Consider the following 15,974-nt stretch of genomic DNA (forward strand, 5'->3'; position numbering starts at 1 on the left):
TCGGATGATGCCCCTCGTTAATGCAGATGTAGCCACAAGTAGGGTTTGGCCTGTTCTTCCCAAAAACGTGGAACCCCAGGACAGCGGAGTCTGGGCAGAGCTGCGGGCTTGGGGCTGCAAAAGATTCACGCAGAGAGCAGCAAGGTTTGTCTCTGACTCTGCTGGCACCCAAGATGTTACCCCATGGGGAGCTCCAGCAGGTTTCCCCCAGGAGACCCCCCCCCGGGGCCTGCAGACCCCGCACACACCCAGGCTGGTGCAGGGCGGGATGGTGGGAGCTGCAGAACTGCTCTTCCCAGCGCCTCCATGAGCTCCCCTTGTGATCTGCAGGAGTTTATTCTTAGTCGGAGGTGCCGGGGCACACGCCGACGATGCGCACCAACTGCTGACTTAGTCAAGCTCTGGCTCTCGGTCGGCTGCTCTGGGAGGATGAGACAGATCCGGGCGCATCCCGACTTGGCACCTGATCAAAGGCAGGTGCTGACACTGGTTCCGGCTGTTCCCTCCATGCCTGTCCTTGCCTGTGGCAATTAATGTATAGCTTTTTGCCGCATGGGAACTCGGCTCTCAGGAGCAAAAGCAAGGCTCTGGTGAGCTGCTGTAAGGATGGTGCAGCCCCGGAGCTGGTGAAAAGCAATGGCGCTGTCATGGGACCCCCGGGGGCTGTGCACGGGATGAGAGCCCTTGTGGCAAGGCTGTGGCACGGAGATGGGTGGAGGTGGCCCTTTTCCCCCCTGCCTAAATGTGGCGTGGCATGTAACTGTCCTGACACCTGATCAGGGATGAGATTGAGCTAACAAAGCTGACGAGGGAGGACGCCGTCTCCCATCAGCGCATTTCCACCCAGCCCATTTCCTTCACAGTAGACACGGGTGTTTGGCACCCTCCCCATTCTTGCGCTCCGGATCACGTGGAGCAACGAGCAGCTTTGCCAGGGTCACCCCAGGAGGCTGCGGTGATTTTTGCCGTGGTCCCCATGCGCCCGATGAAGGACAGAGCCCCAGCCTCCGGCGCAGTATGTTGGGAAGGTCTTATTCCACCAGAAAACCTGTGCGGAGTGGAAAAACCCCATATCCAGGTGGACCGGCCAGGATGGCGCAGGGCCAGGCAGGGTCCCCAAATCTGCATGGGGCTGTAGGGGCTGCTCGGGACCAGCCTGCTGCGTCCCGGCCTGGTGGGAAGGAGGAGGAGAGGGGATGAATTTGACCTGCAGCCCCTGCAGGGCCAGGGCCGCCACAGCCATTACCGCGAGGGCTGCAGCCACCCGTGCCCTCCCTCTGTGTCGGCGAGGCGGCGGGGGACAGGGCACGGGGCCACCCAGTCACCCTCATGGGCACACAGTGCCGCTTTGTCCCAGGGCACCCGCGGCAACGGCCTCTCTCGCAGGCAGGCACAATGAAAAATAATTGTAAAAAAGGAACACTGTAAAAACTGGGCGATTTGGGGGGCGGGGGTAAGAGCTGTGTGAGCAAACGCTGAAAGCCACAGGAGTAGGAAACAGATTGTAATCTCCCTAACGAACTGCAGTTAATCAGCGTGAGCAACTGTGAACTGGGGCTTGATGCAGGGCTTGCTACCAGTGCCTATTTCCAGAGGAGACCCTTATGTGCCCGGTGCAACAAAGACCCCAAAGCCACATGTGAATGGGACTGTATTTAAACTGAAGTGCTTGGAAAAACTAACCCCAGTGTTGGCATGGGTTGGGTTGGGTTGTTTTTTTTTTTGTGCAGGGAGGTTTGCCAGCAGACTTGGCTTTTGTTCTCATTTTTTCGGGGAGCAAATTAGCTGGAGGAGACAGGCCAGGCCAGTGTTACTGAAGAGAGCTGCCACGTCCACCCGCTCCCGGGTTGGGTGGCCCCTGGGAGTCTTTGCTGTCGCCTTCTGCGTCCCTTGGACCAGGTCCTGAGCCAGGACTCCTGGAACGGGGAGTCCTGCAGTCCAAGGGCAAAGACCTAAACAAAGCCCAGAGCACTGTTACCTTCCTATACTGGCACTTAATTTATCATATAGAGGTGTTGGCCTCCTAGACATTACCCCTGTGCCAGTCCTGCCACCCAGAGGGGAGTTCATCACCTATGGCCAGTTCACCAGCATCTGTGTCCCTCTTTGCCCTCCACAGACCAACCCCAAATCCACCGGTGGAGCCCCTTTCTGCAGGTGGTGTCTGATTTCTTTTAGCGGGCTCTTTTCTACAGCGGGAATCAAACCCCCGCACTGCTGAGGAGGGAGGTCTGGTGCCTGCAGGACCACAGATGCGCAGGGAAGGAGGTCTGCGGGCCAGCAGCTCCAAAAGCTTCACTGCTTGTTGGTTTCTGCTATCATCTACGTGACTCCAGTGACGAACAAACACCTTCAGGGAACGCACGTGTTAGTTCAGGACACCCCGGCCTTTCTGCGGGTGCGGCGAGAAGGCACCGCTCTGTCTGCCAAGGCTTCCCTGGCAGCCGCCGTCGCAGGGCCACGGACCCAGGGACGCAGCGGGCGATGCAGAAGGGGTGCTGGTAGAAACCAAGAGGGAACCGCAGCCTTGGGCAACATGATCCAGACCCACCAGTGGTTCATTTTTCAAGCAGGGTGGAAACCAGAGTCTGGGGAGTTGAGTCCAGGTCCCACACCCGCCTTCTCCCCAACATCTGACCCTCCTGGCACGTGGTGGCTGCAGGCCTTCCCTGAAGAAAATGGGAGCATCTCTGCCTTATATGTAGTCAGCTATAGGCTCTGTGCTGGTCCCCACTTGTCTCCATCCAGAGACGGCCGTATTAACTCTGTCCGCTTGGAGGGATGTGCTGGGTCCCGCAGTTCCCTGCTGGGCTCTGCCACCCTGCCGGGCTAGTTGGTGGGCTCTGTGGCCATGGTGTCCGCATCCGGAGATGGCGGCACGCTGCTGTTCTCACCGTTGCTCACGTTTTCCTTGCTGTTGACCCTCGTGGGGTTGCTGCCTTTATCCTCCACTTTCTGCTTGAGTTTGAGGGAGGAATCTCTCTGGGAGAGGAGGGCTTGGTAGCCAGTGAAGCCTCCTCCACTCACGTTCGTACGTTTGTCTGGGGAGAGACAGAAAAAGAGGATTGTTTACCCGGGGTCCAAACCGATGTTTCAGCTAAGGAAAAGGGTTGCGGGGTCTCTCCATGCCAGAGGTGTTGGGGTATCTTCTCTGAAAGATGGGGGTCCTTCCAGCCCCCAGATGCCCCCAAAGAGGGGAGATGGGTGAGAGACTGTGCTCGTGCCCCAGCGTGGCCGTGCTCAGGAGGGGCAGGGGAGGGTGTGATGGCCGGTCTCCTACCTCCTGGCCCGATGGGGTGCATCAGTCGGTTCATCTGGACGTTCCAGTGCTTGACGTTGGTGCTGGCCTGTCGCAGCTTCCGCTGGGCCGCCTGGGAGGGATGGAGGAGAGGGCTGAGCTGGCTGCCTGGCAACCCCCGGCCCAGGACTGTGGGCAAGAGTTTCCCTTCCCTGAGTAGGCCTGGATTGGAGGCTCCCTCTGAGATGGAGACCCAGCTCACCCTCCTTTAGGTCTTCTGCTCCTCCTCCAGTCCTCCCCCCTCCACACACTCCCATTGTTGACTTTGCTCTGGACACCAGTGCTGTCCCCCCGGGGCAGGACACGCTTGTCCCATCTCAGCCACTGAATCACCCCCTGTTTGCCCATGGCACAGCTCAGAAAACCCCCGAGGCAATACCAGCTTGGTTCCCAAAGCTGCCGTGTCCTCCCCAGTGTGGAGATGACTCAGGGAGGGCTGGGAAGTCCCCTGGGGCTTGCACCGTGAGGGGATGTGGCACCGATACGATGCTCACCATGACGTCTTGGTCCACACGCTGCCTGTTCACTCTCACTTCTTCCAGCTGCTTCTGCGCCTCTTCCAGACACTTGTTCTTGTTCTCCATCTCCTGCTTGAGGACTTGCTTCTCCCGCTGAGTTTTGATGATATATTCCTCTTGCTCCTCCTTCAGCTTCATCAGCTGCTTCAGCTTCTCCTCTTCCTCAGCCAGCAGCCTATCAATGAAGAGCAAGAGGTGAGGACATCCCCCTTCCACTTCATCCACCAGCTTCCCCCACCTCTGCTGGCATACTGGGAAGCCACCAGCACACCCCAGTACCCCGGGGAGCATTGCATTGCCATGGGGAGCGTGTCCCCACACCCAGCTGCTGCCCTGGGAGAGGGGCTGGTCGAGGAGGAGCAGGGATGCCCTGGTCCTACCTGGCCTGTGCGTATCTCACGGCCTCCTCGTCCTGCCGTGCTTTCACCTCCTGCTGCAGGGCCTCCTGGAGACGCTCCTGCATGTCCTCCAGCTCCAGGATGCGCTTGCGCTGACGCTCTGCCTCTGCCTCCTTCAGGACCATCTCTGCCTGCATGGAGGCGCGAGCCTGTGGCGGGGAGAGAAGCCATCACCATGAGCAGCTGGCAGAGCCACCGCTGCCCTCCCCGGGTCCCCCTCACCCCCACGTCCCTGGGCAGATGGGGCCAGACATCTCCCACACCAGGGAGAGCCCATGGAGGTTGCTCCAAAGCAAGGCGGTTTCCCTGCTCAGGAGACACACCGCGTCATTTGGAGCCAGCGCTGGCTGCAAGGTCAGAAATGGGCTCACTGGCCATCCCGGCACTAGCACTTGCCTCTCACCTGCCTCCCCCCCAGCTTCATTCACCCCGGGGCAGGTTGTCCTCATCTCCTGCTCCTTGGGTATCTCAGGCACAGTGGTGCTGACTCCTCCATCCCTCATCCCCAGGTCACATACAGTCCCCAGCAGCCCAGAGGTGAGGGGTGGCAGTAGCATTGTTGAGAGAGTGGGACGTGCTCTTAAAAGCTCCTCCAAACCCCCCGGGCTGCCACGGGCAAGGGAAGGGGGGGAAGCACCCCCACCACGAGCGACGCAGCGCTGCAGCAGGACACACCATGAAGATGCACCCACCTGCTCAGCCTCCCGCAGCTGGATCTCCAGCGTCCTCTGCATCTCCTCGTGCTGCTGCCTCCGCCGCTGCTCCTCCTCCTGCAGGAGTATCTCTGCCTGCCGCTGGGCCTCCTTGAGCAGCTCCAGCTCCTGCAGCTTCCTCTCCTTCTCCTCCTGGAGCTGCTTGAGCCGCTGCGTCTCCTCCTCCTTGGCCGCCTTGCGCTGCTCCCGTTGCTCCCGCTGCTCCCGTCGCTTCTGCTTCAGGTCTTTGTGCAGGGACTTCTTGCCCTCAGCCTGCAGGCGGATGGCCGTCTGGATGGCTGGGGAGGGAAGGGGACGGTCAGTGGGGACATTGTGGGGGGCACGGGGAAGCTGGGGAGGGGGCACAGGGTGGGCACGGACCTAGTGTCCACTCCTGGCGCTGCCGGGTGTCGGAGGCGCTCATCTCGTAGGTGCGGGAGGAGGTCTTCACGCAGAACATGCACCTCTTCCCATCCCGGTCGGGCAGCACCTGCAGGGAGAGGACACAGGATGGTGTTACCCCCCCCGTATCCCACCTGATCCCCTCTTTCTTCAGCTATAGGACTTGGCTCTGCCATGCTCATGGATGTGAAATTGTGTGTTCTTGGGTTCCCCTTCCTGGGGTCTGAAGGGGATCTCCTGGGTCTCCTGTCCCTGAGCTGAGCATGGCCCAGGCCGTACCTCCACGCAGCAGTGTTTGTCCAACGTGATGCTCCCCTTCTTCTCCTTCCGTTCCTCACTCATGTAGTAGGACAGGACACTGGGCTTCAGCGTGAACCACCGCTCCGACCAGTTCCTCCTCAGCTGGCCCTTCTTCCAGAGGTAGCCCTGAGCCCGAGAGACACTGGGATCAAAAACAGGGTGGGGGAAGGACTGAGTTTGTGTCCCAGCATGTGTGGGCTCCTTGCCTGTTTGAGCACATCCTCGATGACCTCCTGGTACACCTCCTCTATGGCCATGCTGACGGCCTCCTGCTCGATGCCTCGCAGGAACCTCCCTGAGTTCACCATGTCCAGGAACTGCCAGACCGTCAGCCCTCCCTGGCCCTGCGGCTCCTGGGAGAGGTAGTCATCCAGCTCGCAGGAGTTCAGCTCCACGTTCATGGCCGTGCAGATCTTCTTCAGCAGGTACTCCACCTGTGGGGACGGGGAACTCAGCGACGGGGAGAAGTGAGAGCCATCCCCACCCCACTGACCCATTTTGAAGAGCCCAAAACCACATCTTTTTCCTTCCTGGAGGTGCAGGACCCTTATCCCGGCGGTATCACCCTTTGCGATGGTTGATGGTCAATGGCCGAGCTGCTCCAGGCAGCAGGCGGGCTCAGCAGATTGACTTTGGGTTAGAGCTTGACCACTACTGGGAGGTTTTTCCTTTTTACCACAGGGCTGAGATGTTTTTGGCTTGTTGAGTGAGAAAACTCAAGTGCCTGAGGGAGAAGAGCCCAACGCTGCTGTCCTCCACGCCCAACCCACAGGGCGGGTGTCCCAGGCCACGGCCCTGACCTCGGCATCGCTCTTGGTTTCCAACTGACACCGTAAAAACCCTGGGGAAGAGCAGGGGAAGAGGTCCCCATGGAGGAGGTGAGCGTCGTTTTGAATAGGTAAATAAATTGCTTTTAGGAAAAAAAAAAGAGCTAAAATGGTTGACATGATGTTGGGAAGAGTTATTTCAGCTCAGGTTTTGCTGCCAGCTCTCCTCTACCCACGGTGTGGGGACCAAGGAAGGTGGGTGACTGCAGAGAGCCCCGCGGAAAGGTGAGACACAGCAGAGTCCCCGTTTTTACATCATCTAAGAGAAGGGCGAGAATCGTCATTTATTTTTTTAAGACTTTTAAATGATTTTATTAGAATTTTATATATTATATAATTAGTTTGTTTATATTACCCTATGTTTTACATATTATATAATTAATATATTTTAAAATTATTTTTGGTAGTTTATTTCTTAAGAAATGTAGGTCTTTTCTTTCTTTCTTTCTTTCTTTCTTTCAAGCTCAGCCCTGTAAGCAGCGAGAGGATTCAGTTTGTCATGGTCTGGGGAACAGGAAACACCTCTCGCGGGGAGCAGGAAGTGCGGTCGCCCTCCTACGTCTGCGCAGCACTGCGCTTCTTGTCTTTTTTTTTTGCCCCCCCCTCCCTTTTTTTTTTTTTTTTTTTTTTTTTTTTTGGCTTTTCTGCTGATCTCAGGACGTTGATGGTGTCGAAGCAGATGGCAGCTGCTCGCCCAGCCAGAGCTCCTCCTGGTGAGGCCGCTCTCGGCTTCTGAGCTTGTCCCTCCCTGCCCAGATCTGCCCACCTTCTCCTGGGGGTTTGATCTGACCCCTGGAGAAGGGAGAACCTCCCCCTCCAAATGCTGGGTGGAATTTGGAGATTTGGAGATTACCGCCAGAAGCTTTACTGTGCCCGGGTACCTTGCTCTTAACTCTCCAGATGCTGGGCAGAGGCTGAGCGCCTGGTGGCAGTGGGCATGGAGAGGGACAACCGGGTCTCCTCTGCCACAGCCGTCGTGGTGGCACGGGCTGTCAAACAGCACAGGAGACACAGCCGCATCCACCCTGACAGCGATTTCATGGAGAACAACCTCATATTGCACCAGATTTTAAGGGTTTCTCATCGTCTTCTCTTTCTCCCCAGTGAAAATCTGGAGTCCAACACCATGCTCAACTCAACCCTTGGGTGAGACACAAGGGCTGTAGGCAAGGGACCAGCCCCAGGAGGAGATGAGCTGCGGATGCTCCTTGGCTGGGGCTCTGAGAACTGGCACATTCATTTCACAGCAGGCAAAAGGGCTCCTTGGCATAGGCTTGGACCGCGGAAGACCAATATGGACCATCCCACACCTCATCCTCCAAGACATCTATCTATATGTGAGAAGCTTCGGCATTTTGGAGGGGTCCTTCCAGCTGCTCCCAAGTCACCCCCTTCTCCCTGGGCAGCAGGGGTGGCCATGCGGGGGGTGCCCAGGGCAGACAGCCCCCTCCTCCCACCCCTGGCCTGTTCTCTCTCATGCTCTGGAGCACCACATCTTGCAGGATGTGGTGGGACATGCCAGGAAGCGATAGCGGGATGTGTCATCCCCAAACAGGGCTCCGGCTGCGCGCAGAGCCCTGGGAGGACGAGGACAGGGCAGGGGGAGAAGCAGGTCCTACCTCATCTGGCACCATGACAAGAGGGTATTTGTCTTCAGACAGAAAGTTGAAGAGACACCAGAGCTTGAAGGCATCTTGATGGGATACAACGCTATTCCCGTTCCGGTCGGGCTTGTAATTCTTCTTCGCTGTCAGGGTCCAGCAGAGTTCGTCAAAGTTTTCTTTGACAAAAGCACCTTCCTCCACCTACAGGCAGGAGCCAGGGGGTGAGCGTGGGTCTGCGGGGCTACGGAGGGGTTTCTGGGGGCAAGTGCTGGAGGGGAGACACAGTCACACCTGAACTCCCCTGTCCCTGCTGGTGAGAAGCACGGGGTGACTGATATGTGAGACCCACACCTAGAGTGTAAGCGGGCACTGACCGTGATGCCAGACTACATGTCCCCGGCACAGGTCCCTTACGCAGGCCAGCGAGGTGTCCCGGCCGGTAGAGAAGATGCTATGGGACCACTGCATCACTTGGGCACCGCGGCATGGCCACGGTGGCTCAGCCATGTCCTGCCGGGCTTTGAAGCACCATCAGGAACCCCATGGTGAAGCACATGCAGCACCGCGTGGTGCTTTCCCAATGCCCCCATGGCTTCGGGTCGCTCTCGTTATCCCATTTGACCACAAAGAGGAACCGGGGCTCAGCAGAGGGAAGTGATGGCCCACAGGCAGGCGGCAGTGGAGGCAGGAGTGATGCCTCCATCGACGTCAGCACGCTGCCCATCCATGAGCTTCTGCGACCGCCTGCCCGGAATCGTGAGCTGCTTCACATGGCAATTTTGGGGTGGCACGGGACCAAAGGAGCCTGGCCACATCTGGCCGCTCCGTCCCAGCTGCGAGAGCCCCGCGCTGCTGGCACAAGGGCGAACCGCAGCCCGCAGTGGCAGAGCTGGAGAAAAACCTTTGGGTGGTGGAAAGCTGAAAGCTCCTCTTACTAGGAAAACCCACTTCCCCTTCTCAGGCCCTGGGATTTTATTAGCCATGGCGAAATCAGAAGAAGGGGGTTTAAAGGCCATCTCCCAAAGAACCACAGGGGAAACTGGAAGGGTTTTGGGGAGATTGGGCTGGGCTGACCTTGGGCAGCTGGAGAAACCTGGGCAGAGGTTGCTGGGGAAGGCTGTGCCCTCGCTCCCTGCAGACCAGATCCCTGCAGCCGAGATCAGCATCCCTGGATCAGGATGGGAATGGCAGGGACCAGCACTGGGACCGGCAAGGGGACGGGCAGGGGGAAGCGGCAGGGGAGGGGAAGGGTTACTGCACCCAGCTCCAGGCCCTCCCCCTTCTTTTGAGCACAGAGTGGAAGAAAGTTGTCAGTCATTTTTCCTCTCCTGGAGGAAGCGAGTACCGAGTACCCAGCCGCAACGTCTCGCTGCGCCAGACAAAGGTGCCTTTGAGCCCCACGGAAAAAAAGGAGAAAGCCCCTGCCCACCCCAACCTCTGCTCCTGCCCCTGCCCCTGCCCCGGCACCTCCTCCCTCTCCTCCTCTTTGCCAAATGAGGTCACACCTCAAATTTGAACAGGGGTGGAGAGGAAAAAGGGGCTGTTTTCTCCCTCTGGGCCCTTTAGGAAACGCGGGCAGAGATACACCTCCATCCAGAGCCCTGATGGAAAGGGCTGACTTCATCCTTGCCACGGAGATGTTGAGTATTAAACATTTCTCACTCGTTTTGGCGTTTACCTGAGAGCTCCCCAACTCCCTGTATCCTTTTTCCACCCATGGGATCTCCAGGAGCAGAGGGGAGCGGAGCTGTGGGGCTGCCAGGGGATGCGGGAGCAGCCCAGGGACCGCGGTGTCCCCAACCAGGTCGCGGGGATGGCCCCGGGACTCACCTTATCCAGGATGTACTTGTTGAGGTAGGGCATGTAGCCCTGGCTGGACACCGGCCCGTCGTCGTCATCGCGGAAATGCTCTTCCAGCGCCACGGGATCGTGGGGGATGCACAGCACCGTGTACAGGTTGTGAGACAGCACCTGGCCCAGCACGAGGGACAGGGAGAAGGTGAACCACCTCCAACCGCATCCCAGCCCGTCCCCACGCTGCCACCCCCCAAGCCGGGGACCACCGTGTCCTGCCCAGCATCCCTCCCTCGCAGCGACCAGGCGTGATTTCGGTTTGGCAGAGGGACAGGGGAATATTCCCAAACGTAAACCTTAGAGGACCATTTAGAAACAGGCAAAAATTGAGGGTTTTTCCACATTCGCTTCTTTTGCTTTCTTGGCATATGGGGAATATATATTTTTTTTTTTAAGAAAAAGGGCTGTTTCAAACATTACAGGGCAAACAGGACATGCTTTGATCTAGAAAAGACGATAAGCCACCTCAAGCCACCCTGTTTGGCAGCTGCCCTCAGCGATTTCTTGAAAGCGTTAACTAACGACGGCGCCCAGCCTGGCAGCGGCTGCTTTCTGCCAGTGGGGCACAGAGAACCGCCAAGATGAAAATAAGAAAAGATTTATGAGGAACAAAGAAAAGGTTTTGTCTGGAATGGAAGCGGACAAGGGGGATCTGGAGACACCCCATCTCCAGGAGCAGTCTGTGAATGTCACCAACCAGTTTTTGTTCAAATCCCCCCCAAAACAAAGCATGTTTTGAAGCTCCTGAATTTCCCACGTGCTGGAAAGCCCACGCCGATGCCGGGCCAGCGGCCAGAGCCTGGAGCAAGGCTGGCCAGGAGCACCACCAGCATCTCCGGCTCCCGATGCCGGGCAGGAGCTTGTCTCCTTGTCTTGACCTCCCAGCAAGCAGGAGATGGTTAAACGAGCGTCCCAAACTGCTGCTGTCCCATCACACCAGGGTTTGCAAAGACAGTTTGTAGGGTTTGCAGCTGCAGCTTTGCCAAGGTTTCATGAGAGGGGCTGGAGGAGATGGGGTGCAGCGTCCCCGCTCCTGCTCCGGCTCCTCTCTGTGCAGGGCTGGAAATTTCCTCCCAGCAGGAGAGGAGCCGCCGGAGGCCACGCTGCAGCTGGAGACGGTTCTTGCTCAACCAGATTTTCCTTCTCTTTTTCACCCTCTGGACTGATGTTATCGGCAGGGCTCCACCCTGTGCTGTAGCCCCCAGCGCTGCTGCTGCGGCTGCACCTTTTTGCCTTTTTTTGGGGTTCGGTGCAGCACCAGGGTCCGCACAGGGGTGGGGAGGGATGGAAACACCCTGGGCATCCTCTGGGATGGCTAAAAATCCATCAGGATGGATTGAAAGTTTGGGAATCGCATCCCATTCCCCGTTTCCAAGTGGGCCCTCGTCCCCATCGCTCACATCTCCTCTCACAGCGCCCCAAAAAGCCCTGGGAGGTCTCGCGTGTGGCCCCGGCCGTGGCCGGCACCCCAAGCCCCTCCGTCCACCCTGGCACGCTGTGAACTGTGGTCCCTGCGCTCGCTGGGGAGGTCACCTCCAAAATGAAAGTGGGGCAGGGTGGGGAGGAAAGCCCCGGCCAGGCCAGTGTGGGGTGTGTGGGGCCGGGGCTGCCCCAACCCCAGGGAGAGGTGGGAAACCCCTCCCCGGGCTCTGAAAGGAGGGACAGGAGGGGAAAATAACAGGGGGAAGAAGGGAAGGGATGCTCTGAGAGCGGTTTGGTGACACAACCTTTCCCCTGCAGCGTGCAGGGGATGGCCGGGGTGTGGGGGGGGTCTGCCCAACACCCCCGGGCACCCCAAATCCCTCCCAGCACCAGCCCTGGTGGTGTTCCCCACCTTCTCCCCAGCAATCCTGCCCCCCGCTCCCACCCCTCCGCAGCCACTGCCGACAGCAGCCGGAGCCGGGGGTGGAATATTTAACGCTGCTGGAGAATGGCAGCCCCTTTTCTTCTCCCCTGTGGGAGACGCCGGGGGCGATGCCAGGGCTGGGGGTGACCTTTTGGGCTGGAGCCTGGCTCCCTGCATTCAGCACAAACCCCTCTGGTGGGTGGGAGCAGGGGGACTGGGGCTTCTGCACCCTGCTGGGAGCATCGGTGCTGCCTCAGTTTCCCCATGTGCAAGCAGAACGGCCCTGCTGAGAAAACCAAAGCCTCCCCGGAGCTGGGGGTGCAGGGAGTCCTCTCCCAGGGGACCCCCAGCACCAGGAGCCTTTGCCAGTGGCGAGGGTCCCTTTAGCTGCCCATTTTCTGCAGCGAGGAGGATACGGACGTCCCATCAGCCAGGACCCCTGGGTCCAAGCCCAACCCTGGGACCATCAGCTCCCATCCTCGGGGAAGGCTTTCCCCCCTGCTTGAACGGATGAGCTGTTCTCATACCAGTTACTGGCCAAACTGGGACAACTGGCCTGTGCCAAGAGCCTTTTGTGCACGAAACAAGCAGAGGAGCTTCCAGTCCAAGGCAGGCGCCTCCCTCCTGCCCCTGGGGGGGTCCATAAACTGCCTGTGCTGTGCTAACACAGCCCCCCCAAGGCACCAGTTATACCCAGAGACCCGCACAAGTTACGGGCTCCGTCTCCAAAAGGAGCAAGAGCCACCTCGCCTGCCATTTGCACCTTGAGCCTGCAACCTCATGCAGTGGGTGGGGGATCCCTGAGCCCCCCGACACGCATTTAAACGGCTCGCCTGTGCCCCCGCCGCCTCCTCTCCGCTCCCCAAGGGGTTTGCTGTAGCGGGCAGCCTCTGGAGATGGAGCTCCGCTCGGCAAACTGCTCCTGTCCCTCTTTAACAGGGAGAGGAGCGGAGCAGCGGTGCCGAAAAACACCAAGGGGTGCCTGCGGGACCCGAAACCCGCATCCCACCAGCATCCGCGGAGACGGGGAGAAGCTCCCCCAGCTCGGCCAGGGAGGATGCGAGGGCAGGGAGAGGATAAACCCTTATCCAAGAGCGGGGCTGGGGGGTGCCCGCGCTGGGAACTGAACTACCCGACATCTCTCGATGCGCAGCAACGCAACCACAAGACTGTCTTTCCTTCCTGTGCAGATACACACCTACACTCACCCGTCCGTACGCAGGCGCTTGCTTGCATAGGAGTGTCCATGCAAAGAACGCAACTGCTGAACCCCATGGCTCCCCACAGCTTCGCCATCCCCCCCTTTGAAACGCTCCTGAATTTACTGCTGGGACCAGAGGTCGGTGGCATTAAGCTGCTCCTTTGCCAGCAAAATCCCATCCCAGCTCCTGGGGCTGCTTTTCTTTCCGTCGGTGCAAATGCCGGGAACGCCAACATTTCTCCCACCCTTGTTCAAGACCCTTCTTGCAGCAACACGCCTGGGAGAGGGAGCAGAGCCCAGCCCGGGAGGAAATTTGAAGAAGCCACGGGCACCACGGCTTTAACACGTTATTGCTCAAACCTGCCAGGCCACGGATTTCTTCTGCACCGAACCTAGGAGCAGAAACGCCGCCGATGGCTCGCGTAGGCTGGGGCAAAGTGCTCGGCATCAACGGGGGGATGGAAACGAGCTCGCCCCGGCCTCGGGGACGGTGGAAAGTTATCCAGAGTTGAGCTTTGTCATGCAACGGTGCAGCCTGACCCGCCGCCATCCCGCTAAAGGCGGGTGGAAAAACAGCAAGGGGCGAATCTCCCTTCCCCTCTGAAGTGTCACCATGGAGCAAAGCCACTGCGGAGACGCCATCCCCAACGTCCCTGCCGACCCCGTACGAGGGTTTGCAGCTCCCCCAGCCCCCCCTGCACTAACTCTCTAGGAAATTGCCGTTAAAATTAGGGTCTCTGTGGCCCCAGCATCGTCGCCGGCGATAAAGATCTTGCAAGCGAAGCGCTGCACGTGTTCACGCCGGCAGTTTAGGGGCCGGGGCTGGGCTCAGCACCCAGAGCCTGGGTGCAGGGGATGCTGTCAGGGGGCACAGCTGCCCCCGGGGATTAGCAAGGGGAATTAGGCTCTAGCCTACTTTAGGATTTTCCTTAATTCCTTCAGATATTTCTACAGTTTTAAGCAGGCGAGCGTGGCTCTCAGGGCACACGAGTTTCTGGGGAGCAGCTGGAGGAGGAGCCCAGCTCCCGCTGCTTCTCCTCCAGATCCCTGCAAACAAAACGCTTAATTTTGGGGCAAAATACGCCTCCCCCTGCCAAGCCCAGCACCTTCCCTGCAGTCTGTCCCGGGGGAAGCCCTGTAAAGCAGAGGGAACAGAGGAAAAGAGGTTTCTTTGCAGCGTTTCACAACTCATCTTGTGCACTGGCAGCGGCTGCCAAGTCCTGACGCAACATCTCCCCGGGTTTTGCATGTTTCTAGCTCAGGTCTTTCCCCTGCATCGCAGCCCCCTGCTCCAACTGGCATTTCCAACCCCTGCGCCAGCTTGAAAAACCACAACGGGCCATTTACACGGCAAGGAAAAAAAAGAAAAGGGAGTCCCATCGTTTGCAAAAGGGAAAAAAAAAAAAAAAAAAAGAAATCAATTCATGATTGTCAAAGCCAAGGTGCAACCTGACGGATTCGACCAGACCCCGACCCAGCGGCGGACAAAAAGGGTTTTAAAGCCACGATGGTTCTCAGGAAGGGCCGAATGCGGGAGCCCTCTGCAAAGCTGCAAAGGGGGTGAGGGAAAGGGGAAAGCAGAGATTTTTGGAAAGCCCTGTGTTATTTCTGGCCAGACCACTGAGGAGTTTTAGTTCAAAAATGGTCTGCCTCTACCTACCGCCCCGCTGGCTGAACAGGAAGCAGAGACGCGGGTGCTCCGGCAAGCAAGAAAATATAAATCGAATTTGGGCTGTTAGTGGGCCATAAAAAGCATAAGAAACTGAAAACAACTAAAAATTAGACTTCTCCTCATTTCACCTGGAAAATACATTTGAGCATTAATTCCCCCCACCTCTTTTTTTAAAGGGAGACGAGGCAGAGCTGAAGAACTTCACCAAAACAACCATGGAGGCAACAGCAAGGTCCTGTTAATCTGAATATTTAACAATTCCTCCGTGGAGAGCCAGGGGGGACGCGGAGCATCCCTTGCCCCACTCTGCCCCTCGCAGCCCACCCACCAGCCCTGCGCCGGGGCCGTCCCAGCTCCCCCCCCACTGCCCCGAGGACTCACTTTGAGCTGGGATTTGGAGACCTTGCCGCTCTTCTCCACGTCCAGGGCGGTGAAGGCGTACCAGATGGACTTCAGCAGCTCCGCTCGCAGGTCCATGGCTACAGGCGGCGGCAATGGCAGAGGCGGCTCTGTCGAGGCCGAGGATCCGGTTCCAGGAAACCGCCTGCCTCAACAGCCTTGGGCGTGAAGCTGGAGCGCCATCTGCTTGGGCGCGCCCCGGAGAAGCCCACGGGCCACATCTCGCCCCCACGGTCCCCTAGACGCAGGTCTTTCCCCCCACACACACTCCACGGACAGGTCCCCAGGGACAGACTCTCCAGCAGCCCAAGGGAAGCACCAGCCAGGGCTGACGGAGCACACAGGGATTCGTAACCCTTTGCTCGCTCAGCCTAGAGATCAAAAGCTTTCTCGGCGTTCGCGTTTTGTGGAGAGAAATCCCCTCCCTGACTCAAACAGCAGCTTCCTCTTCTGTGATTTAAATGAAGAGCTTCCCCTGGCAGAGGGAACCGTGCCTCTGGGAAAGGTTCCAGCCTTGCTTGTTTTGGGATCAGTCGCACCCAGGAAGGCGAGCGGAGATCTACCCCGCTGCAGCCCTCACGGGTTATGCCCCTTCCTTGCCTGCAGAAACCTCTTCCTCCGCAAATTTCTTGGGTATATCCAAAAAAATAAACCACCCGATTGCTGGGAGCCTGCGCTGGTGTTAGGTTTACGGTTGGACTTGATGATCTGAAAGGTCTTTTCCAACCTAAATGATTCTATGGTGCTCCCTGCCCTGGCTTTGTCCCCAGACCAGCCGGGACAGAGGTTACTCCTGCTGGGTCGAAGAAGCCAGCCCAGGTTTCTCCCCCCAGCTCAGAGGGCTGTAGAATGCATTCACAAATTTTTTTTAATTATGTGACAATTCCCTAAATCTAGGCTTGCAGGAGCCCTTGGAAGAGCCAAGGCCTGATCTGAGATTCAGGAGACAGCTCTCAGCCCCTC

At 58.3% G+C, this 15,974-nt stretch overlaps 1 protein-coding gene across 1 annotated transcript; it reads right to left on the bottom strand.

The window, feature by feature from the left end:
- Window positions 1-1,634: 1,634 nt before the first annotated feature.
- On the bottom strand, window positions 1,635-15,465 carry DEF6 (DEF6 guanine nucleotide exchange factor). Its single transcript, XM_074564088.1, has 11 exons — window positions 14,994-15,465; window positions 9,870-10,010; window positions 8,055-8,240; window positions 5,815-6,042; window positions 5,588-5,734; window positions 5,288-5,396; window positions 4,907-5,205; window positions 4,197-4,363; window positions 3,793-3,991; window positions 3,281-3,371; window positions 1,635-3,041 (listed from the first exon to the last, which is right to left on the bottom strand). Exons 1-11 carry the CDS (start codon window positions 15,087-15,089, stop codon window positions 2,830-2,832), a joined length of 1,875 nt encoding a protein of 624 aa, XP_074420189.1. The 5' UTR covers window positions 15,090-15,465; the 3' UTR covers window positions 1,635-2,829.
- Between the last annotated feature and the right edge of the window lie 509 nt (window positions 15,466-15,974).

Source organism: Larus michahellis, chromosome 21, assembly GCF_964199755.1.
Source record: "Larus michahellis chromosome 21, bLarMic1.1, whole genome shotgun sequence".
Classification (NCBI taxonomy): Eukaryota; Metazoa; Chordata; class Aves; order Charadriiformes; family Laridae; genus Larus; species Larus michahellis.

Coding starts and splice junctions, on each gene's coding strand:
- DEF6 (XM_074564088.1), bottom strand. CDS start 15,089: ATGGACCTGCGAGCGGAGCTGCTGAAGTCCATCTGGTACGCCTTCACC. Junction 4,364..4,906: donor AGCTGCGGGAGGCTGAGCAG/GTGGGTGCATCT, acceptor TCCCCGCCACAG/GCTCGCGCCTCCATGCAGGC. Junction 3,042..3,280: donor GCACCCCATCGGGCCAGGAG/GTAGGAGACCGG, acceptor GTCTCTCCCCAG/ACAAACGTACGAACGTGAGT.